At 41.4% G+C, this 25,726-nt stretch overlaps 1 protein-coding gene and 1 long non-coding RNA gene across 16 annotated transcripts in view; one reads left to right on the top strand and one right to left on the bottom strand.

Moving 5' to 3' along the window:
- LOC146761863 (uncharacterized) overlaps nucleotides 1-4,035 on the top strand; it is a 20,053-nt gene extending 16,018 nt beyond the window's left edge. For 8 of the 9 annotated variants that reach the window (XM_085537699.1, XM_085537698.1, XM_085537692.1 and 5 more), the window contains 2 exons: nucleotides 2,496-2,554; nucleotides 3,430-4,035. Coding sequence is in view for 1 of the 9 variants with exons in the window: in XM_085537700.1 (XP_085393826.1) it covers nucleotides 2,496-2,554; nucleotides 3,430-3,505 (135 nt within the window). In the remaining 8 variants the exon portion in view is untranslated. The remainder of the gene's footprint in view (nucleotides 1-2,495; nucleotides 2,555-3,429) is intronic. The other variant, XM_085537697.1, reaches the window with a different exon arrangement.
- LOC107309888 (uncharacterized) lies at nucleotides 763-25,726 on the bottom strand. 7 transcript variants are annotated; one of them, XR_014942679.1, is made up of 4 exons: nucleotides 25,524-25,726; nucleotides 16,941-17,064; nucleotides 1,768-1,933; nucleotides 763-1,394 (listed from the first exon to the last, which is right to left on the bottom strand). It is a non-coding gene; the product is annotated as an uncharacterized LOC107309888 (long non-coding RNA). The 7 variants fall into 7 exon arrangements; XR_014942677.1 differs by having other exon boundaries at nucleotides 1,768-17,064; XR_014942678.1 differs by having other exon boundaries at nucleotides 763-12,822.

Raw genomic sequence — 25,726 nt, 5'->3', positions numbered from 1 at the left:
TACCTGGGAAAACGTGGCTCTGGCTTCCAACATGATTACTGGGCTAGCTCCAATATGGGGACCTCTATAAATCTGCACCACTTCTTCTTACCTACACGTGCCTTCACTCCCAGTTCCACTCTCTGGGGCTGCACTTGGCACTTGAATGAAGTGAATAAGCGAATTGTTTATCACAACCATTGGGAGTGCAGCAGTCTGCAGAGGGGAGGACTTGAACCTCTGCACCTGATTTACCACAATTACACATGCAACACGCTCCATGTAGTCAGACCATCCTTCATGTTTACTGACCATCTGCTCTGTACAAACAGAATTCTCGATGCCTTGATATCCAAACATCAAACCTGCACTCCCTGAAAGTCACTTTTCAGATATTCAGTGTACTTTTGAACTCTTTAGCTTCCAACCTAAAAACAGGTCTTGAAGCCTTTGGGCTAGACTCAATGAATACAGTCGTTCCAGTTCACTGCTTGGCTTTGTCTCTTACTATTGCCAGAGGATGGCTTATTCGTACCTGCCTTTGGAGCTCTACTGATAGTTTATCTAGCAGCATGCAATTAAGCTGAACGCACCTATGTATGTAGCTTCAGTTTATCCAGTATAGCTTCTCACTTCTCCCTTTCCATAAGAAGTGAATGTGAAACTCTTATCGACAAGCTAAAAGTAAAAGCTATCGTTCAGAGCCATGTTAAGAATTGCTGTCTGTTAACACGTGGGACTGGCTGAAGCATGCTGGGATCGATGACAGTAGAAATGTTATAGTTGGTTTTCAGGATTGCAGTGTATTTATCCCCTATAGTCAAATCTGTTATAAGAAAACATCTTTCAACACTGTTTTCTAAGAAAATAGCCGACAGCTAAAATATAAATGTATAGTATGTAATTATTCAAAACATTATAGTTCAATCAGTTAAATTATGAGCGCACAATGCAGAAAAAAAAATAAAAACTGAAATTTAAATCAAGGAAAGAACTAAAATTTGATTCAGATTACTTTTTCATATTTATGAACTGCATTACATCATGCCAAACTACTCTTAGATAAGGAGAATAGCACTCAGTGATTCTGCTGTGATGACAAAGCAATACTTCAAATAGAAAAGAGCTCTTAAAGAATCAGTTATTTGGATGTTTGAGATTCATAATGGAAGATAATAGTCTTTTTGATGATGAATCCACTGCATAAGCCAAGAATATTTCTAGAGCTGATTTCAGAGTAGATCCATTAGCATAACCTAAGACATATCCTTGGTATCCAGATAAGAAAAGTTATTGTACTGTTGTAATGACAAAGTTTGAGTGTTAGAGAGTTTCTGAAGTAATAATGTGCTTTTTGCAGGCAGGCTTCAGAATTGGTTTCTTCAGTGTACGTATTACAAAGTGAGAGGCATAATCTGGGTTTGTGTAGAAAAAAACAGGGTGGGGGTTATTAGCATAACATCACAGATATGTTTTAAGAAACAAATATTTTCATCCACTTCTGGATCACAGGGTCATTAAACGTCTTTCTCAGACTGTCTGGCACAATGGACTGATCCTGAATGTTTAGAAACTCTTTGCTATCATTCTTCTTCTTCTTCTTCTTTTTTCCCCCAAACTGTCTAATGTAATGCCCAATGAACTGTGAAAGCTGTGGCTGAGTGTATATGAAGCATGCACTGTTATAAACTGATAGCCTTTTGGGATAGTTAACTTTGTGCTCTACTGAGTACACGGCAAGAGCTCTTTTCTACAATGTGCCAAACAAAACTGCTCTTTTTTACGTACCTGGAATTCCTAGTTGCATTAATTCATGCTTTATGTATATACTAATACTGAGGATGCCCATGCTCGTGTTCAGGTATTACTTGTTTTCATCAAAGACACTGCAATAGAAATCATCCATTGGATATGACACTTCCTTACAGACTCATGGCAGCGTGTTCTTTATTTCCTGCAAAAATTGAATGTTAGTGAAAGTGGGTTCAGTTATGTAGGCAGCAAATACTCCCCGACGTTACCCTTCTTTAACAAGTGTTTTGACTACTTTCACAGAGGAAAGAATTGTACTATTGTTCTACTTGTCGTGTATTTATTATGCAGCTCAGGTAGTTAATGCTGTGTTGACAATGCGGACCAAAAATTCAGTGTATTTAATTCTAGTTTGCAAGATAGTTATCACCCATTTTGTATCGCTTTATTTCTTGGTGGGTTTCTACTTTATTTTATTTATCTCAACTATTTAAAATGTCGGCAAATATCCCCATGGCAATGGAATTCACTTGGCAGCAATCTATAGTTATGAATCATGACTAGACAGTAAATAAATGGCTTAAGGCATAACTAAAGACCAAATGCAAGCTGATGTGTTTGGTAACAGCAAAAGGTATTTATTGTGAACGTACTTCTACACCATTAATATTCTTTCCCAGAAAAACAAGAGTTCTGTAGAAAGTTTGTGAGTTTTATACTGATTTTTTGAGGCACGCTGACCAAAACCAACTCTTTCCTTATAGATGGATGGATATCCCCACAACTCCGCTGTGCCTGAATTCAGAAAGGAAAGGCAGCTGTGGTAATTCTATTGGAAAGAATTCAAAATCATTGCATTTCTTTGATTATTTACCTATTAGTGCTATGGGTTATCCACAGCACATATGTGTAAAAGTAGCCTTTTAGAAGAGCACTTTGCTTGAGGCTATGCCTTTGACACACAGCAGGCTAAAGCAGCATTTAGGGACTTTCAAAAGATCTACTGTACATATATTTAACTTGCAGTGAATAAACAAGCCACTGTTTTTCTTAATGGTATGTAATGGAATAAGATGGCTGAAGATTTGCCAAGCTTTTTTATTTATTTAATATTTTTTTTCTTTTGCAAGAGAACACTGTTTGATTTTCTTGGGATACAATTGGCAAAGAAGCCTTTTTCAGAGTATTCATAATTACCACCGCTATGAAAAAAAAGTGTCCATTCAACTTAATGTCTTAGATGGACCCATTAGCTACTGATGTCTCGTTGCATAAATGCACACGGTTGCAAAAGTGACACAGGTTTTTAATGCAGGATGTCTTAATCCATTGTGATAGCTACGTGGCTTCTCCTTCAGAACATGGGGAGGAGACTGTGCAGCCAAGGGGATTTTAATTCCATGTCTGAAGTTCAGCAAGTGGAAGAGCGAGCATTCAAAGACTTAAAATAAACCACAACGTGATAAATCATAACAAAGTACAAAATGAAAACATTCGATTTATTTAGAGAACGTTCTCAAAGAATGGAAGACATCAGTCATGGACCAAAGCATACATTTATCCAGACAGCTGTTAATTCACAGTTTATTTATAAAATGATTCCATTTTTGATAACATCTGTGTATGGCAAGATGCCCAACCTCTGGGGCACAATGGGGAAAGGTTATTAAGCTAGCGTTCTTTCTCTTTATCTACAAGCAAAGAAGCTGGAAAGAATCACAGTGTTACTCTGCTGACTCAACTCCAACAGCAACGCCAGGTGAAGTCCTACTAAGGTGAAGTCCTACTAATTTACACCCATCAGAGAAAAAAAAGATCCAATGGTGAGAACAGGAAAACTTCACAGGAGGTCCTCAGAAAAGCCTTCCAAAGGTAGTAGACCTATTTTGATGTAAAGTGAGCACTTTGCCTTCCACCACAGAGGAAGTTAGACCAAAGTAATAACACAAAGTAACTAAAAAAAAAATCAGAAATTATCTTGCGTATTTTTGCATTAGTTTGTGATGGGAAATCCAGGTGTCTACAGGCAGCACAGATATTATAGCTATTACAATTAATTCCACTTTTCTGATCATTTGAATGGGAAAACACTAACAGAATTTCTGCTTGTGTGATTTCTTGAAAGAACAGCGAGTGCTAATAGCTAATGCATCTACAAGGCAAAGTACTGGTCTGGACTGAAACAAAGTTCTTACCATGTTTGTGTGTGTGTGTGTGTGTGTGTGTGTGTGCAAAGGTTCCATTCACTGTGTGTGACTTACAAGTTTAGCATGGCTGAAAAAATAAATTGCATTGGCCACAAAATGTTTTTCTCTAATAGTAATGACCTAAAACATATATTCGATATTGGAAAAAATAACATGTTGGTCATTTGTCTGACAGATTTTACCGCTTCCTGACTGATTATTGAGGAATTCAGAATGCTTTCTGGCAAACAATAAGTATGCCTACACTGGGGAATTTCTTGTTCTTTTCTCTCTTTTTTTTTTTTTTCAGGAAGCACAGTTACATTAGTGCTATAAACGCAGGCTTTCTCACCACCATTTATCTAATGCTGTCTGGGCTCCGCCGCTTTTCTATATCCCTTTTATCCGCTTCATAGCGGGGCCCCAATCCTGCAATTAATTCCCCTTAGTAGAGAGACTGGCAGTGTCACAGCCATTACCGATATCTTTCTGTAAACATGGAGGTGATAGCAGCACCTGAGCTAGCAAATACCAAGCTGGCAGTTTTGCATGGAGGTCAGATTAGATTCACTGAGATACAGTGCCATGAAGAAGCCATTTGCCCTTCGGCATGGCAGCCACTGGGGCAGAGGCTGCATGATCCCAAGGCAGTGAGGTCCCCACCCTCGCTGCGATGATTTGGTGGCTGATGCAATCAATTAGGAAATGGAGATGAGAATGGGCCAACCTGGTTTCTGTCTTAGCTTTTCCCAGTGTGAGCTGAAGAGCTATTTCAGTGTTTTGGAGTTTTCCTGTCCAGGTCCTTCCTCCCCTCCTCATTTTCATTTTTTTTTTTAAATGAAATTCTAATGTTCTACAACAGAGCACTTGTATTCAATGCAAAACAACACATCTTAAAATGGAGGAGTGTTTTTAAGGCTTTCTTCCTCAGCAAACTGACTTCCACAGAGCTCCACACATGCCCCTGGTAAATAAGTTAGGAAATAAAGAGCATTAAACTCATAAAACAATTGCTGTATTTTGCTGAGGGTTGGCATCCCTGCAGTACAGCTGCTTCACTCGGCCTCCTGGGAGCCGGGAAAGGGACAATAGCGAACTATGTAATGTGACTGACATATCTTCTAGTCCCCCAGCCTAAAGGCATACAAGCGTATATTTACCCATACCATCAGATCAGAAGCGTTTCTGTAGGCTTAATGCCATCTTAAAAGACCTTCTCACAACCAACCAGAAGTCAATGGCTTCATGAGAGAATCCATCTCTGAAACTCCTGCGTGAGCTTACCTAGGATGATCTTAACAAACACTTTTGGCCATGCAGTCACTGAGATGGTTTTCCCTAAAACATGCCTTTTTATCTTGTTTAGCATCTAGCCTAACAGGTGTGGCTACGCCTGCAAGCAGCCCAAAACAGCCAGCCGTGCTTGTAAAGAAATATTAAAATCTGCAGTCATCAGGGGAGAGAAGTCTTCACTGAAGACTGTAAATAAGAGAAGAATGCAGTGGTTTTGGGCCTCCTGCCCAAGCAGATAAACCTTGACTCGTGTTGTGCCTTTGCTTTCTTAAGAAGCCCCAAGAGTTATTTCTGGTTGGAGGCAAAAGAAGTCAGTTGTTGTAATTATTGTCACAAATGGGGCCATTCCCACAGCTGGAGCTCACACTGGAGGCCAGTGGTAACAAACTGAACCCATAGCATTACTCCAGGCTGTGGAGCCCAGCAAGGCCCAGCACTCTCGTTTGAACATGGCCCCTGGATGCTCTAGCTTGATCCTACACCTTTCCCCCTCCACTACTGATTTATGATGGTTTGTCCTTAGTCACACCCTATTTCCCAGTGTGCATGTCCTGTGACAACCCCTCTGCTCTCAAGTGGGTGTTGAAAAGGCGAAAGGGAACAGGAAGGTAGTAAGTAACTAGGTGATGGTTAATTAGCTTGGCCTTCCAGGAGCTAAAGGACAACAAATCTCACACCCTATAAGGAGAAGTCACTCCTCAGGAAATCCTTACAGATCATTGTTCTAATGGAGCAGGAAAACAAGCCTCTCACAATAGAAAATATCTTCCCATCAGAAGCGTTAGAAAATGATAAAGCAACCAAACTGTGATAGAGTGAGTCATCACTCAACAGTTTTTCCTCAGTGCTTTTCCAGTGATTGCTTACAAAAGCTGTGGGTTGCTAAGACAGAGTTTGAAGGCTCTAAGATTGGAAGGGCCATCAGAGACACCCTATGTAATGAAAGTGCCGGCTTCCAAATTTCAGTCAAGCTCAGAAGCAGAGGACCTGCAGGAAGGTCTGTCTTTCTTGTTCTAAATTAAAGATGTGCTTTTTAGCAAATCTGAGGGAAGTGTTGCGGTTGCTATGGACAAAACGTAAGTAGGATTCAAAACTCAGGGTTTTCTCTTTTAGTAGATAAAAAGCAAAGAAGATCGAAGAAGTTAAAGGAGTGTAAATGCTGTCACATCCCTTGCAGAACCACCAGACTTAGCCCCAGACCACGTGATGGAAGATATCTTTGACTGCAGCATTCCCCTGCCCATCCTGGTACCTAGACCTTGTGTCCTTGTAGCCTACTGAAGTGACTAAAGTGCAGAAGGTCTTTAAGCCATCACTCAGCTTCCTCTTCATTACCCATTCAGACTGTCCAAGTAATTCATTTACTACCTGCAATTATCTGATATGAAGAGGAACTGAGCTTAAAAAAGGAAAACCACTCTGAAGTCCTGCGGAGGTATCACATTCTCTTCCTTCCTGCAGATGCAAGTTGTCTAAAATAGCCACCCTCCTCTAGCATTCGGTTATCTCTGGTATAGCAGGTTGCCTGTAGCTACACTGCAAACAATTAAGATAAGACATCAGTATTTTACCACTGTGTGGTCTAGCCTTACTTAAAGCAAGTCTGGTTGATGTGTTGTTGATGAAAAAATATCAACACCTAACAATACCTTTCCTGCCTTGAAGCACATACTATTGTTATCAACAACCCAGCCACAAGGGATGTTCCAAAAGTAAAAAATGGAGAAAAGTCTGTTGGAAACCCAGGTTTTGGAGTCACACTGGAACAAGAATCATGAGAAGAAGAAATTGGAACTAGATTTTGTATCTATTGTGCTCTTGTCTACCTGCAATATTCTTGTGGAAAATGATGGAAAAATGCTTAGGCAGACTTAATCAACCTAATCATTGGAGACCTTCTGAGCTATAAGGAATTTACAGCTTTCTTGGAATTCCCTTTGGTTCTTTTGTCAAGATAGCTGGGAGCTTGTTACAATTCTGTGTTTCATGTTGGTTTGATATGCCGTGACTCCCTGCTCTGAGAGCAATAGGCTGAGCTGCAGCAGTGCCTCTGTCCTGAGAATGTCCAGACGTGCTCCGTACCTCTAATGAGATTATTTTTACCATCTTAAGGGTATTTTAGGTCTTCACAGAGTCGGAGTTTAGCTGCATACCTTACAGACATGTTATATATCTAAAGACTTATGTCAGCTGCGTACTCTACTGCATAAAGAATGTCAGAAATATGTAACGTATGATAAACAGAAAGATGTGCTTGGGGTTTCCATCATGCTTCTTCTTAGTGAGGTATTTCAGGACTTCAACTAAATGCACATGTCTTACATTAGAGAAGCTTAGCGGGCTCAGAATATGTATATCCCCATTTCCCTTCAGCCTGTGAAGCTGCATTACTACCAGAGCTGAGTAAAGTATCTTTATTGAGTCACTGTAAACAGCTCCTATTCAGCTCTCAACCCTGCCATCACACTACCGAGCTTTTTATTTTTCCTTTTTTTTTTTTTTTTTCCTGCAGCTTTTTTCTTTTTCGGAAACAAGCACTTTTTCATACATGTTGATTTCATCATTCAGGAATTTAATTCAGCAGTCACCTTAAAAGGCCATTCATTTTGAGTCTAGGGAGGAGCGCATTTGCTTCCTTTGCAAAATGTGATGTCAAGGTTTATAGATATTTTTTTTTACCCCCCTTAATTCATCTTAAAATAGGAAACTGAGAAAGCGCTCTGTAGTAGAACACAGCATGCATTTACATGGTCAGCTAAATGAACAAAGCCAAGAGGTTTGCGAGGGGCTTGCTGCTTAATAACTCGAGTTCTCACTGGGAGATCTTTCCAAGGGTCACAGGTACAGATGGAGTAGTTGCCCTAGTTGGGCAAGCTGCTGATTCAGGCTTCGTAATTAGCCAGCTAAAGAGCTCAAAGACAATAATAAATGAATAAATAAATAAATGCATAGACTCAGATGAGAGCTAGGTGTTGGTGTGGCTGTAATTTCTCTCCCAGATATCTGGTTCCCAGATTACAGTGCTGTCTGGCTGTATCTGCCACACTTCCAATGTGGAGAACAAAACCTGGTAGGCTTCACCACAACACCTTTTGTTTTGGTATAGGTCTCTCCAAATCTGATTGTTGATTGCAGGTGAGGCTGATGGCTCCAAGTGCTATTAAAGCTATCTACACATTTCATCATAAAGCCCTGTTTCCAGCCAGTTGTAGATTTTTCAGAGTTCAGCTTCTGGAACTGGGCTGTTCAGAGGTGCTCAGCTGCACTTGCCACATCACAAACACACACATGTATGGGTGATGGTGCTTTTCAGATACAGGAAAAAAGCAAAATGCATTTCACTCAGGTCTCTGGAATGAGTATTTGGCATTTGGTATCAGGAGGTGTGGAGGAGGAAGTGGGCTTTCTGAAAGAGCACAGTCTTTTATGGTCCTTGAGCAAATTCAGCCAGGGTTAGCTAAGACAGAGGCCTTTCAAAGCTTACAGCTCACACATGCTCAGCAGAAACCTTTAAAGTATTAGCAGCTAACCTCCTTGATGATTTGAGCATGTCCAGTCCAAATGCAAGATTCTTTTATTTCTTGGTATAGTTGTTAAATGCTCTGTGGCAGGCTGTGCTTCACACTTAGATCTGAACCGAGGTGGTACAGGAGGAAGGGAGAAAGGCCACAGGCAGTGCTGCTGATCCAGGGAGAGGATAACGGCAATGGTCCAAGCAATGAGTTGTGTCTGTGTTGGCATCTGATGTCTGCAATGCACTTATCTTGGATTTTCTAGGGCCAAGGATTTGCTGTGCCAGATTAGGAATGTGTGGGAAGTTTAAGGAGCAGATGTGAGGACTGGCTATATACAAAGTACTGGACTTACAACTGAGGGTGAGGAGAAGGTGGAACAGTGGTGCACATAAATTGCTCCTGGGGTGTGAATGCTGCTTTAGAGTCAGTCCTGCCCCTCCAGAACTCCTTCCTCATAAGACAAAATTTGTGTGAAGGTACCTGGATGTTCCTCATTTCCTCGGTGATCAATGTGATTCCTGACTTGAAAAAGACAGGTGCTCAGAGGTATAACCAAAGGCAATGGGGGCTGTGCTTTTAGTATATGCAAAAAAATATAGTATGAAGTGTTTGCAAAAATCAGATTTTAATATCCCAAATTGGATGCAAATAATTAATGTATCTTTCTCTTCATTTCTCATCTGCTCACCTCAGAGATTTACATAGACTAATTAATGTCCATGAAGTACTCATATATTGTAATATTGTCAATTAAGAAGTACCTCGGGGAACAAATAAAAGAATAGTCAATAAAGTCTTATGCCACATTAAACTATGAGAAGAATACAAATCATGCAACTGTTGTTCATTGCATGGCCACTTCTTGATCTGAATACAGCAAAATTACTCTGAAAAAATAGTCATGCAGCGGAGTTGAGTCATAGTACATCCATGGAAGTGTTAATTGGAAAAACACCATCCCTTTCCTTTCATGTAACAGTAATAGCATAGAGGCAGTGTTTTTTCAAGCCTTCTCCCCTTATAGGGCCCTATAAGCTTTGCAGGAGAGATGCAGACCCTTGGATAAGGACAAGATGATGGTTTGTTCCAAGGTTACCCACTCTGATGGCCTAGGAAGTCCTCTGGATCTCTAGGAGTCTGCAGACCACATGTTTTAAGCCACCGTCTCTGACTGTATATCTCACAAAGTCAAATAATAATAATAAAACAAAGCCTGTTGCATCCAAAATCATTTTCTTGGTCATTCTAGAAACATGCACTGTATAATAATTAAGCATTCAGCACCCTCGCTGCTAGCAATGTTCTTGAAAGGAAGATAGGAGTCTGTTCTGACTGTACTTTATCAGATGTCCTGCCTAGGATTTTGTCTCTATCTGCTCTGTCTTTTTTTTTCCCCCGAGTTGCCACTGCTCTATTTGCTCTGGCCAACCACCACTCATGTAGCCCTGGTCCAGTACATTGGCTCACCTCCACCTTCTTAGCTCAGCTCCTATCACATGCCAGGTAGTGCCGCAATCTGCTTTGAACACTCACATACTTGAGTGTTTCCATTCCACTGCAAATTGAGGGTGTTATTTGATTCTGCAAAAACAAATATTACAAAGGCGTTTCCTCTTGTAGTTTTGGAACTTCTGTCACCAATGCACAAAGATCTGTAATTGCAGCAGTGTACCCCTCCATCCACCACAGCTGCCTCCAGCAGTGTTCCCCCTCATTAGAAATCCATCCTATAATTTCAGATTAGAACTGGAACATAAGGTAGTAATTGGCCCTTTCTGTTCTAGTCTTTGCAGATTTTACATTGTCAAGATGAGGCGTTTGTTGTTTTTAAACCTTTCCACCCCTTGGCAACAGGTCTTGAACTTCATTTCGCTTTGCTTCGCCTACGCTGGCAGTTGCCCTGGTTCAGCTGCTGTGAGAGCTGGCTGCAGACAGGAAGAGCAAGCCTCTGATCCTCTTGGTAATAGTACAGCCACTGATTTATTTACTTTTTCTCACTAATTGACATTCAGCTTTTTGCTCCATTGCTGACCTGCGTCACTTTCCCATTGCTACTCTGGCTGTGAAAATCATAGAAGAAAGTGGTGCGGAATTATAGGCTTTGTCAGTGCTCTATTCTAAATATCTTCCTTCTGGAAGAAAGGGAACAAGGTATATATCTCATTACTCATTATTTTTAAAATGATACATCCTTAAAAACTGTGGTTGTTCCCTGTATTGGAGAGAAATATGAGAGACCTTCTTGAGCTCAGAATATGTTATTGCTGCCTTCGTTCTGGTGAGGTCACACCTGGAGTGCTGGACCCATTTCTGACCCCTCCAGCAGAAAAAAGATACAGACATATTAGAAAGAGTCCAATGTAGGGCCATGAAGATTATGAAGGGGCGGGAGCATCTCTCTTATGAGGAAAGGCTGAGAGATCTGGGCCTGTTCAGCCTGTAGAAGCAGCAGTTCAAGGGGAACTCATTCACATCTATGAGTAGCTGAAGGAAGGATGCTGAAAGGATGAGGCCAGTTTCCTCCTCTGATCTTCCTGACTCTTGCCTCAGGGTCTGCATGGCTGAGGTGTGCACACGCACACACATGAACCACCAACACCAATTCCATTCTGCTTTATTGATACCAACACACTATAAAATGCCAGAGATAAGTTTCTAAGTAAGTTCCACAGGCAACATCATCTTTCTTTCTAATTACCCCCTGTTAGTGGGGATAACCATTTCCTCAGAGGGTACAATGTTAAACTACATTCCAGTATTCATCCTGACTTCCTGGTAAGGCTAAGCTTTGAAAAATGATCTTATTCCTTGTGGGAAGCAGAAAATTCTGTCCTAAAAAGTACTTCTGAAAATCAAGCCTTTCTATCTGGAGGAAAGTGTGCAGCTTGCAGTTGCTTCCTCTCCTCATGTGTTCCCATGAGTGGAGATGGCCCTAATCTGACTTTTCCTTTCTCATCATACTCGGTGCATTTGCTTCCTTGATGGGTTGTGTTTGACTGTGTTTGTTTAGTTTCTTGCTGTTTGCCATACTAACTTCTTTGGTTTTTTTTTCTTCAGGAGTTTGCATTACTGCAGTCTTCATTCTGTATCCTGCTGTGCTTTGGTTTGGGTGGGTTTAGCATGTCAGTTGTATGAAATATGATCCTCTTATCTCTGGCAAAAGTCTGAGGTTTATCACCAGCTTTTGACACAAAGGAATTCAAGATATTGCTGCTTTTACACAGAAGCTCTCTGGGATCAGTGGGGTCGTTCTGAAGATGAAAACAGTCTGAACTCCCTGCAGAAATACCTGAAAGGACCATAATGGTTATCTGCCTTGCTTCACATCCCCACATGGAAAGCTGGTTGTCAGTATTTGTGTCAGTGGCATTTCATTTGCTGAGACACTTCAGATTTTAAGAGAAACAGCTCAATGTATGTCATAATTGGTACTGAACAGCACACTCACCAGGCTATAGCCCAGCCTGGGAATGGTGAATGTCAGAAAGAGAGAAAAAAAATAACTCAAAAGAAGTTTGAAAAAAGAGCTGAGTAGCACTGACAGATGGTACAGCCCTTTTAGGAAATCACGACTTTCCCCTCAGTTGCTAAACAGGGATTACATATGAGACAATTATCAAGAGCATCAGCAGTCGAGTAGTACTTAATGCTGAGTGGTCTTAGGCACCCTTGAAGCCATCTGACACAACTTCCATCTTATCCAGCCTGCTTCTTGGATGGTGGAATTCATCCCTGCAGTTCTTTATTTCTACATGGGAAGAGAGGAATACTCTACTCTTTAGACTGACCAGAAGGCTGCTCAGATGCATTACCCAGACCGCTGTGCAGTTGTGCAAAGACAAATGAGAACGTGTCAGAATACATTTCTCTGCAGCTTAGACTCCACATGCAGTAGCTGCTCTTACCCAGAACAGCGATCTTTCTCTCTGCCACTTTCCACGGGACAGAGTTCAGCCCCACTGATGACCGAATGTCCTTCCCAAGCACTCCAGGGATACTTGCAGAGAGACAGTGATGTAACGCTCACAGCAGAAATGAAACTCAGATGAGTTAAGGGGAATGTATATGAAGAACATGCATTTGCTACAGAAATTCATCTGGCAAAGAAATAGGAAAAAAAATAAAAAATAAAACAGAAGCAGATCTCATTGCTTGCTCAGAAAAAAACATTGCAAAATGCATATTGTTTACTTCAGCCTTCCTTCAGCAGAAGCAGTGAGATATTGTCTGCAAAATTACCACCTGCATTCCCTACTTTAACTGCAATATATCCAATAACTACTCCAAAGAGAAAAGCTATAGACACCTTCCAGAGATACAGTTCTCAGAGCTGGACAAAGCCATGTTTACTACAGACTCCTCTCAGCGATGCACTAAATGCTACAAAGGGGCAATAGGGTGGCCATATTCCCTCTGCTCTCTCATCTGGGGATGATCAATTTACAAAGGGTCTTCTGAGAGGTTAAAAAGGACCAGGCTTCTAGATTTCTGTAGTGCAGAACACAAAAGAGAGCCCAATACACTCCTTAGTGTTACTGGAAGAATCCATTTTGCTATAGCATAGGCAAAGTTTAGGTAACTGGCAGCCAAACATGCTGCAGATTAATTGCACATGATTATGACATGTGAGATGGAAGGCACAGTAAAAAAAAGAAGACTGTGAGACCTGGCAAAGAGGATGGGGCCAGTGATAGCAGCTGGAGAATATCCATAAATTTTATGGCTACAGTGCAAGATAATGCAAAGCAAAGGCTGTAAAAGTGACTAATATGAATGAAGGACACTATAGAGAAGGAGCAGGGTTGGCTGAATGTAGCAGCTACTGAAGACATGCTGCTGGGCTGAAGCACAGCAATAAGCATGTGGACAGACAAACATCACTTGGGCTTGTTCCCCAGGCCTTCAGGACACATTGCCTCTCCTATTCCCTACAACAAAGACTTTCCCATCTAACACTCCTCTTTTTTCTTTTTTTGGCTTGACTCTAACTGTAACAACCTCACTTTCAGGCTGTCACTATATGGTTCTCGCTGTGTGGTCTGTAACTTTCTCAGTCAGGCTGTAAGCTCCATGGTGTGCTTACTACTCCAGCTGAATTTCTATGCCTGGCCTTCTATACTGTGCTGTGCAAACCATGATAGCAGTGAAGTATGAAGCCCTGACTATGACAGTACCTACGTGGTATCCAAAGCACACCAAGGGTGTTGTACGTACGTATAATAACCTACACAGCTGTAAAAATGAGTTGTATGTGCACACTACAAAAGGTTAGGATTTACAACTTGTACGTGCAGAACAGTTCTTGCAAGAGAGCTGAAATGATAGCACATGATCCACAGATAGTTGTTTAGGGAAAAAGCAATGATAAAAGAAAGTTAATTGTAATTTTGAGAGGACTTGCTGTGCAAGAAGAGCACTATGTTATGTGTATGCAGAAGCAAGTGGTGCCACCACAAGAAAAAAATGACCTATATGCACTTGAGGTCTGCTCAAATTCAGATGCAGCCAAGAAATTTAAGCATCAAAATACACTTCTTTTTTTTTCCCCCTAAAACATTTGTAGCTCACAGAAAACCTCTCCACTTGGTGAGAAGCCATGATGTATTTCTAAAGCATGAAATATCGCAGGCAGAGCTGTCACCAGTGAAAAACAATTTGGACTCAAGTGAAAGAAATGGTAAAAAAAAAAGTGTAATAGGAAGCCATTATAGGCACTGGGGGAGGATGAGAAAGCAGAACAGGAAATGTTTGTGCAGATAAAGGAAGACTGCAAAGCAACTACGACAGGGATCATAGGAATTTCAATCTGCCTGTCACTGTGTAGAATTATAATTAGGAAATATCAAATGTGTGTGAAAAACCGAAGACTTAGCATAGCCCTGAATCACATTAGGACAGTTACTGGGTGTGCAGCTGGAGATATAGCTCAGAAAGCTCACAGCCTGGAGGTCCTTGCTTTTCCCTCATCTCCAAACAAGTGCTGGTCAGAAAGCATCAGTTCATTGACCTTCTGGGTTCTACCATCGCCTGTTTTCTCAGGCCTGCTGCAGATGGCTGGGGGCTGACATGCTCACAGAGGATGTTGTTCGTTTAGCTTGTGGAGATTGACTCTTGTCACGTTTGTGGAGTGAATGAACTATAAATTGTTGGGAAGATGACTTTGTAAACTACAAGATGGTCCAGTCTTTATTCTTCTGGAAGGTGTTGTGGTTAGGGTTTTTTTATCACTTGAGTTATTATTAAACAATGATGCAATATACAATAATAACTATTATTTTTGGAAACTACAATATTCACTAAAAAAGTTTGGTTCCTATCAGTTGCAAATTCTCCTCTGCAAAAGTGTATTAATGGATGAGAAGCTTTGGGAAAACTTATCTGTCGCAGTTATAACAAAGCACTGCTAAGTGAAAATTACTGGCTGTTACTCAGGTGATGTTAGAGCTTCAGGTCTGGCACCACTGGTTTTCTGTCTGTCCCCAGCTTCTGCTTGCCTTCTGCTCAGGCTTTGTGTGTCCTCTGCACTGCTGCAGCTTTTTCTTTTCCCACCTGTTCCTTCCACTGACCACTCAATGCCCTTGATGCATACCTCATCCAAAAAAAAAAGGGTGTTCTGCCATGAGGCCGCAATAAATCAAGTGGAAGTCCCCTCTGATGCTGGACTTGAACAGACTGGAAGAACACCAGACTATACTAAGGAGACTGCTGCCAGGAAATACAAAGTGTTGCAAGAGTAACCGCCAAATATTTATGGGCAGCGGTTCAAAGCATGCTCTTCTGAGAAGCTGAAGCTGTAGAATTCACAGCACTAGGCTTCATTTTTGCAAAGATGCATCTGAACGAGCATTCGGTATGTTCTGATTCAAAGCATGGGCCTGCTGGTGGATAATTCTGCACAACAGCAATCACTTCAAGATTCGTCTTGACTATATTCAAGATTCCTGCTATCACACAGATTGTTCCTCGACGTCTGCAAACATGGATGACACATATTTATAATGTTTTACCTTTTCTGGTCTTCATTTGTCCTGACCTAGTCTGATATTTCTCAAGACATAATTGTTGTGTCTGATGTTGCGCTTGTTTGTGTAACAGGGATTGCACTTGAGAGCTTTGCAGGAATGAGAAGGAGCAGTGATTTCACCACAGGGCTGAGATTTACAAAGGTTTCAGTGAAACAGTGGGAGAAGAGTGCAGATAGTAAATTCCACTTCCCTCTGATGCATGTATACACTGGTTTCCAAAAGCTCTACAGACAGGGTTTTTAAGGATTAATTGGAGAATCAAACTTTTTCCTTGGAAACTCTCATTAGCAGCCTGCAGAAATGCCTGTTTGATTTTAATGAGCCTTTGTAGTAGTATCACACAACTGTTTTCATAATCTCAAAGCTCTTCTTTAAATAGCTGTGACAATCGAGCCAATTACACTCCCATGGACCAATTTTTTAGTTATCTTTGGTTTGCTTCCATTAGAAACATATTTGTGTCCCTTTGCTGTCATCTGAAATGGTTTTTTGGAATTCAGTATTATTTATCTCCCTAATTACCCCGTAACTCGCTTTATTTTTACAGATTTCCCTTTTCTTCCCCCCATACTAGATTGTTTATTTCTTTAAGGTTTACTCCTTATTGTTCTGCTGACCTGTGAGGCTCTGAGGCTCTGGGATAATTTTCCTATTGAAAATTCAAAAGGAAACATTTCAATTTCCTTGTGTTTCTTTTCTCTTTTCTCCCCAAATACTTTCTGCTAGGAATTCCCTTTGATATGACTGCTTCATTTGGTTGCCCCAACTCATAGAAATTGATGTTAAAGTGGGAGTAGAAGAGATTCTTTTGGCAGCCTGCCTGCTGAACTCTAGAAATGCCACTTCACATAGTCCACACTTTGGATGGTTGAATGAGTTCCAGGGAATAGAGCTGGGAAGACAAACCTGCCGACTGAAGCCTTTTAATCCAAGGAGAGGGGAAGCCAACCTTCAGAGCGTTTGATCCTAATCATCATGTCTGCTTTATTTTGACTGCTTCCTCTTGGCAAAGTAATTCATTCTCTTTGCCACTTAATTTGTTGGTCACTGTGATAACTCAGCCAGCAGACACTAATGGTGCCAGTGGACTTGGTGACACTGACACCAGTATGCAAATAAAACAGAGAAGATAATGCCATACAGACAACTATACAGTTGTCAGGCATTAATGACTTTAAAGTTGTGCTTACCTGGATATCCTTTGAGACGGGAATCTGACAGAGAAAGCGTGACCCTGTTGTTACTCCGTGTTACCCCCAAACAAGATGATCCTCATTATATAGCTGAGAAGTCCTAAAAGCATTTCAGTCTTTCCTAAGAGGAAAATAAACTGCAGGTTAACACTCGATCTTTGTATGGAAAACGTTAAAATTCACAGCAGATTTCCAGACGTCTGCTTCCCAACTGTTTTTAGAATCTAGGTCATTATATATAGGTGGCATCACATAAGTCTCCATAGAAGTTTCAGAATGTTTTAAACAGAAAAAAAACCGAGTCAGATCACTGTAAAGCTGGTTACTGTCTAACATAAGCTTTTCATGCATACAGTCCACGGAAGGTTAAATATCTCTCTTGACCTCTCATTTTTAACTTGAACTCTGTGAATTTTTAACTCTCCATGTTCTCATAGCTGTGTAAGGTGGTATTCTGCAGGTAAAATTGCTATTACAATCTGTTTGCAGATTTTTGCTCTTCAGTGTGGTAACATTAATCTCCCTTGTTCCAAACCTCCGCCATTCACTTCCACATGTTGTGCAGTCACTCCTTGACTGAAGGCGTTTTCCATGAGCTGAAATGTTTGATGTGCCTCATTTGCTACGTTTCTTTTGCTTTTGTTAGTGTTATACTTTTCCACATTGGCCCAGTCTGGAACTGAAAAAGCATTTCCAAAATGTGCTCCCCTCCCTGTATGCTCCTTTATGCAAATAACTGCTGCACTCACACGCATGCCTGCAAACAACTTTCACATTAGCGAGCAGGACGCATTAGGAAGAGTCATCGTCAGAGCAGTGGAGCAGGACAGTGCTGTGCTGGAGAGCCTCTGGGCTGGGTGCTGCCAGGCATTAACAAGAGGACTGATGAGGGGATATGGGTGCTGAGGCTGACAGAACCATTGGCAGGGAAGCAGAGAGGCACTGGCCCTGAGTATGAAGGTGATTTCAGTCACATTCTCAAGACAGCAGTGGATGCTCTGAATTGTGCACTTCCTACAGGTAAAAGCTATTTGACCTGTGAAGCAAAATGTCAGAGAGGTTCCTGATGTCACTGCCTGCAGACCTTGGGTAGGGGACCTTTATACCGGTTCCTTTGGCCTGGATCAGGTCCACTGCTTCTGGGCATAATGCATTACAGGCAGGACTGGATTCCCTGCCTAGAGAACAGAGCCACGGGGAGCCTCACAGCCCCAGGACAGCACTGCAAGCCAAAAGCCTGACGCATTTTCCCACCGCCTGAGTGCCTGAGAACTCAGCTAAGAGCCAGGCCAGCTGAGAAGGTCCCCGCTAGCCTCAATAAAATGTGTGACATTTGGCAGCTCCATTGCTCTATGGGCTATTGAGATGTATAGCAGTGCTACCAGTACCTCCAGAAGACCGTGGGTTCATCTTCCATGTTGCTTTCCATTGAGCCACGACAGTACCTCAATAACTCCAATAATGCCTCCGCCCTCTGAATGGAAATCCACCTGCATCTGCAATTGTTTGCTTCCTTTATTCTTAAGCTTTTTACATCTGCTGTTGCTCACAGTTGCCAAAGAATAAACTTGTATCTTTTTTTCCCTTTCTTTCAATTGTGGCAAATCCAATCTCCTTGTGCCTGCTGAAAATTCTTCTACCACTGAGCTCTTCTGGCATTATGCTGCCTTACATTTTTTGGGGGGGCAGAGAGGAAACTTTTTTGTGTGGTCATTTAATGCATGAGGAAACTCATGAATAGACTTTCTTGGTAAATAAAATGCTGTTTTTATCTGCAGAATAGAGACAGCCTAACACTGCAAGCTTCCTCCTGCTGCCCTGGCAATCTCCTGCAATTCCAATTTGGTGCGGCTGCTTTTTTGGAAGGAAAAAATAGCTAGAACTCTGTGCTATTCGCTCTCAGTGCTGGGACTGATCAATGAAACAATTGTACTTCTGGTGATGTGAGGACCGGCTGTGCATTTAAACTGCTAGGAAACCACTCACATGTTGTATCAATAAGCCAGCAGGTGAAAAGCAGGATCCAGGAGGGTGCCTATGAACATGGACCAGATCTGAACCCACAACACAGCTGAAGAACTTTGCAGCCTATTTTCAAGCAGTTGAAACACCCAGTTCCTCCATAAGGGCCAGTTTGTGATTTCACAACCTGCTGCTGTGGAATGTCAAGAGCAGATCATAATTACTTCAGGTAGGGCGTATAGAACAGCAACAACACATAGACTGCTCAATCAGAACATTAAAAAGGCTTTGTGCAGCTCACAAGTAATTAGATAAAAGTAATGGAGGAACAATATCCTGTGCAAGTTAAACCATCTTCAAACAACAAAGTGCAGGTGTCTGCATGCATCGTTGGTGGCTCCTTAAATCTCTGGGAAAAGGCCCTTTTTCCTGGCTATGGAAGTGGAATTTCTTCCCTGAAGATGGCTAGAAGCAATACAGCCATCTACTGACTGACACGGTTAACCACAGCATGTTTATGTGCTTGTCTTTTAACTCAGCCTCTTATTTTCACCTCAAAATTGTGGCCTGTGGAAAACTGGTTTTCAGTAGAAGCTAATTACTGAGGCGTGCAATTAATAGCTGATTAGTAACTTGCTGGCTCTCCTTATTACTCATTGCTTTGACATCTGGTTAGGTAGCTGCATGCACAAGCACCTCTGTTTAAGCCTAAGATGGCATTATCATGCAGCTGACATGCAAGGACATCCTTGCCATTATATCCACTGCTCTGCAGTGCTAGGAGAAAACCACAACCTTCCATGGAAGAATGAGACACAAATCCCTGATGTCCATGGCTACCCTGTTCCCCTTCTGATACCATAGGATGATTATTTGAGTGCCAATCCCACTGCAGATGTCAAATAAATACTTTAGATGCTGGTGACTGAGAAAGGCCAACTTCTTGTTGATGGAGCACATGGTAAGGTGGTGGGAGTGTTTGAATTGGGAATTATGCTATGTGCAGTCATAGGCTGCCTGATGGTGCAGGTGTTTGGGAATGGAGACTGACATGTAATATGGTACCTACGGACCCTTTATGATACTTGTCCTGGGGCCTCTTATGTCCTAAGACCCTGAAATCTTGCAGGAAGTCCATGACTTGCCACAGACTCTCATTAAAACAAACAATCGTTGCAAAGCACTTTGAGTTTACACAGCAGTGACGAAAGAAGCTAAAACTGAAATAAGTGGATGAAATACCACTTTCAGTGATGGTTTGCACTGCCCCTAGATCCTGGATGGAGGTCAGGAAGTTCTCCTTCACCAGAAGACTTTTCTAATCCTTACAGGAAAATGAAGTGCTGGTTTACAATCATGTGATGCTCAGCAGGAACAGTGTCTGTGTCAGCAAACTGAAAAGAAAAAAATACCTGGCATACTTGGTTCATGAGTAGTTGGATGAGCAGTCCAAAAAACACTCAAGAAAACATAATGAGACAACACACTATGTGTAAATATAAAAACAGTCTTACATTGCGATGAAATGGCTGTTGGCATCAAGACTGATTCGAGCCTGCAGAATGAAATTCACAGTAGTTTATAGGACATGGATTTTACAAATGGTGAATGAAGTTCCACAATGCTCCCACATCCTCCTGACAGGAGCCATGTAACCTGCAGTGCAGCAGTGCAAGCTCTAAGCATTCTGTAGGCAGAAGGCTGATTGCAACTGTTGGAAGTAGCTGACCTACATAGGCATATATGGCTCCTGCCCTTGCTGGAACTGGAGCATCCAGATTTATGCGACTAACGCTTCTCTTTGAAGTGTCACTATAAGGAAATTTTAACTGTGTTTAATCCCTGTTGCTCACACAACATACAGGCTGAAATCCCTTGTTGTAAGTTCTAGAACAACCAAAAGCTAAGGCAGCAAGAACAGCCAAAACATCACTTCTAGGTTATTTTATTGTATCTTGCAATTGCAGATGATATGTTATTACAGACTCTCAGAAGACAGTGCAAAGCTCCATACATACAAATAGCAAATATATGAGACTTTAAACTGAAAATTGAACTTTCCCTATGATTCTGAAGAGCTTGTGAAAACTTTCTTTAAATGAGGGTGTGGTGCTTAATGGATAAATATCATCATAAAACCTTACAGCTACAAGATTTAGCATTTCAGGCTGAGAATATTATACTTTCCAGAGGACAGATGTCAGGATGATGCCTAAAAAGAGAAGCAGGGAGAAGCATTTGGAAGCAAAGTATTTGGAAGCATTTAGAAGCAAAACCTAAACCAGCTTGTTTTCATTCAAAAATAATTGAGAATGTTATCACAACAGATATGAGGCAATGGCTCAGACAGAACAAATTATAGATCAATTATAACAAATTATATGAGTTTGCAGAACAACTGGATCTTGATTTTGTAGATATTTATGCCCAAGTGGATGTACTGAGTTTCCTGGGATTGTCGTGTGTAATGTTACTTGATTGAGTCGGTAAGACCGTAAGTCACGTGCAATGACATCTGCAAACTTGTAGGTTGGGAACTTCAAAATTGATGAATTCCTCTGAGGAGCCATGGTTCTCTTCCTATGGTCTAGATAGCACTTAGCAAACCTTTGGTCATTTCTGCTATAAATAAGGAGCCATGTATATAAATGATGAGCCATGGATACAAGGCCATTAAGCAGAGGCTGAAAAAAAACGTGACATTTCATAATCATTGGACTGGCAGTTCTTAGAAGTTTATCCTCTTCCCCTCACTAAGGTACCTTCTCAACTTTGCATGCATTCTCAGCAATGTATGAAGTTTTATGGGGCTGTTTTCAATCTGTAGAGCACTGACACAGGGCATAGAGTAGCACAGGAGAGAGAAATGCGAAGAGCAGAGCTGGGAAGGATGCTATCATGCTGTTCATTGAGCATACGCTCTGCTCAACACTGCTCTGTTCTGCCCTTTCCATTTCCTTCATGCCATATCTCAGGAGATGGAGAGGCTCCTGGGGACAAGCAGTGATGTGGCACTTCACGGAAGAGCAATCCTTTCTGTAATAAAATGCTGAGTAGTCACTTGCATATCTTAATTCTTTCCACTCGTGTCCTTTTTTTGCTCTCACCCCCTAAATTTTGTTCAAACTGAAAAACAGGAATTTGGCCCCGTGTCTGGGATTTCTGGGTAGCCAAGAGCCTGACTGGATCTGCAGTAGTGCAGATCAAATGGTGCCTGTCTGGATAAACAGCCACTGCTCATACTCTGATCAGGTGTGCTTAAAATGAATGTAAATCTGAGGTATCTGTAGCACGTCACACTTATTGCACAGATGCTAGTTATCTGACTTGGTGCCAGCAGATGCCTGTATTTGTGTTTTTGCCTGCGTTGCCCTGAGTCAAAATCAGATACGCTAGCACAAACTTTATGCAAGATAAGATAAAACGCTTTTAGAACATATCACAGATCCCTTGTAACGTACATCAGCGACTCAATGTACAAGTTGCAGAACTTTTTCTTGGAGCATGAAAAGTACTGGCTACCATCAAGTCACTCTTTTTCCTTCCTTGAAACTGGTGTCTTTTCTGCTGGGCTGTTCTTAGACAAGGGAGAATCTGTTTCATTTCATTCCCCTTGTAAGCTATGCTCTCCCATAACCAATTTCTTCCCTACTTTGCCTCTCTGCACTGGGGCTTGGCAGTATCTTGGGTTAACAAGTTTCATGGACTAGCAGCAAGCTATTGTAAAAAGAACTAAGAAAAAGGGTCACGTTGTTTTTAACTTTGTTTCTCGCTTTATTCTCAATTTGTGAGATATCCCTTAGGATTTATTATTTCTGTGGTTATGGGACCCAGAGCTCTGGGACAGCACGCACCATACAAGGACATAGTGCACAGATAAATCCCCTGTCTGAAGACTGTTATGCTTCTACTTCATTTCATCCTTGTCTGTGGAGCACGAGCTAGACACCTAGCCTACACCTGAGCACTGTGCAGAGAGGTCTCTGCCCCAGAGGGCTTGTAACCTCAAAAGAAACTCAAGCAAATAACAGAAAACAAGGAATCCTTCAGAGCTGGGATTAGTATTCCAAGTTTCAGTATCACTTTATCATATATTACCCTATCAGTGTCTGCATAGCAACTGACTGCAATTGCTTTCATGTGGGAAGCCTGCTAGTTTCCTTAATGTTAATAGGAAATCACATGAATAAAGCAAGCTGAGGATGAAAGAAGACATTGGATCAGAGCAACAATCTTCTGAGAAGCCTCTTTTGGGTTTTTTTAGAGTTAAAAATTACTTATATCTCTAGATGATTATTATTTTTAATTCACTGTCCTGCAGAAGAAATCACCCTTTGTACCCATGTTGATTTGTCTCCAGTTTTTCTTGGGAGTGGTTCAGAACATTTGGAATTTAAAAGGACAAATAATTTGTAAACAGAAATGGTATTATTTTGTTTCTTGCAAAGACAGACGCTCTTTTGGAACAATTCGTGGAAGTGCCTCGTTTTCCTACATAGCCATTTGAGCAATTTGTTTTCAATTAAATGCTTGAAATTGTGTTTCCTTAGCATTCTACAATGAAACAACTGGTAGACAACTTAATATCCCTTTGGTAGTTCTCATAACATCTAGAATGGATGAGAAATTATTGAAGAGCAGGTGTCATTTGAACACATGCAGAAGGAAGAATTAATAGGGAAAGAAAAAACACCAACGAATAAAATCCCCTACTAGATTTGTAAGCAAAAAGCCATTCTACACCACGGTCCATGTCTGAGATGAAATCACAGGTCTGGTCTGAGAAGGTATAGCTTAGTGGTCTAACTCTTTCATTCCACAATACTAGGGTATAAAAAAGGGTCCATTCAAGCTCTGTACCAGGAAGTTACTGCTCATTCAGATCATTTCTAACCCTAATGTTTAACCGGCATCTTTGCTGTTTGATTGTCCTTGGAACGGTAAAATACCAAGACACTTTCCTACCTGTATGCGTCTTCTGAAGCACTGCATGTGTAAGAGTGAGGGAAAGACTACAGATAACTGCTTCTCTTCTTCAGATCTTGAAACTATTACCAGGGTAGAAATATCCAATGGTGATGAAATATCCATTTTCATTTCACCGTTTCCACAAGTTATCCCTTATACACTTGTTGTCAAGTGAACCACCTGTGCTAGGACCACTGCACCTGGTAATATGTGTTTTCAGTCAATGAAAACAACTACACGCCTCTGTTGGAAATCAGGTAATTAGTCTTGCAACATTTTCTTCCCTAAGCTAATTGTTGAAACCATACTTGGTCTGAATTCATTGGAAGTCCACATCCATGTTGCAGTCCAGCCACAAGCAACCGCTTGCAGATTAGTGGGGCCTTAACCTGTCCTGTTCTCTACAGGTGATTTGCATGTGAAAGCAAGGGAAGCTCCCTATTTCCTTCCCAGCCTGCTCCACTTGAATTCTCTGATGGCTGGAAAAGAGAAAACTCATTAGCTTTCTCAAGGACAGAGAGTCTGTAAGGTCTCTTATTCTCTTTTTAGCCAGTAAGTCCTCAAAACCTTCCATATGGTACTAGCTTCTGCTGCTGACCCTCATGAAATGTAATGGAAATCAGTCACTGGGCTCCAAAGTTAGTGGGAAGATTGACTGTTGCATGTGGAGAGCACATACAGAGTCTATATAAGTTCTTACAAACAACTGAGAACCCATTATTGCATTTAAATATGTATGCATTTCAGCTTGTTTACTTACAGAAACATCAGGACTGACAAATCATACGCCCCTTGCTGAAAGACTCAAGCATGTAGTCAAACCTGTCCGTCAGTGCCGCTAATACAGCCGCAGGATTTCCAGAGACATTTTTGCTGATGGAAATCCATTATGGAAATTCCTACAGCGCTGTTGGGAATTAGCAAAATTCCTCATTCAGGGAAGGTGCTACGCACTTCCAGAGCGACAAAACCCATGTGAACACGACCTTTCCCTTAGTTTTCTTCAGGAATAAACCTCTCTGCCTTCATGTATACAAGCGAAAGGAGCAAAACCAGGGCAAACCCACTCCTTCCTCCTTCTACCTCAGGTTTTCCAGGCAATTAAACAAATGTATAATCTGTGATTTAGAACAGAAAGTCCTGGAAGGGTCTGAAGTAATGATTTTCTCACATCTGCTTGTGCTAAAGAGGGAAATGTGGGAATCCTTGTCATTTTTTCATGGTCAGGCAGACATTTTAGAAGTGTCTTGGAAGAAACTAATGTTTCTGAGCATTCAGAGTCTCAAGTTCGTTCTGGTTGTGATCCCGCCTGCAGGTCAGTAATTTCACATGACCCCAACTATTAGTATAAATAGCAGAAGAGGCTGGATTTGTTAGTGACATTACAGCTTGTAACTGCTACGATGTTACAGCTCCTAGACTGAACCCTGCTGGTTTGTGTGAGGTAATGAAGGAAGAAGTCGGTCTAGAGTTTAGATTGCATATGCATAACCCTATCAGAATACACACACATATATGTGTGTGTACATATATATATATAAAGGAATTGAGACTATATTTTGGTGGCAATAACCAGAGGTTCTGATCAATTCCAACTTGACAAATGGATATCAACGTAGATTATAAGTTCAGTCTAACTTCTATGCCTACCTTGAGTGCCACAGTACAGGGATGTGCTCTCAGAGCTGCCACACCATGCAGTTCCTGAAGTGACACTATAAATTACGTGATGATTTAGGAGATCACTTGGTCCCTTCAGCCTCTCCCTCCCGCCCCACAGCCGCCATGTCCCGTCACACCTCCCCCTCTCGTTCCCGCTGCCCGGCGGCGGGTCGCATCGCGCCTGCGCAGTG

The sequence above is a fragment of the Coturnix japonica genome, chromosome 2, assembly GCF_054131305.1.
Source record: "Coturnix japonica strain WE chromosome 2, WE-NBRP24, whole genome shotgun sequence".
Classification (NCBI taxonomy): Eukaryota; Metazoa; Chordata; class Aves; order Galliformes; family Phasianidae; genus Coturnix; species Coturnix japonica.
The sequence above is the reverse complement of the archived record's forward strand: the minus strand, read 5'-3'. Positions and strand labels throughout refer to the sequence as shown.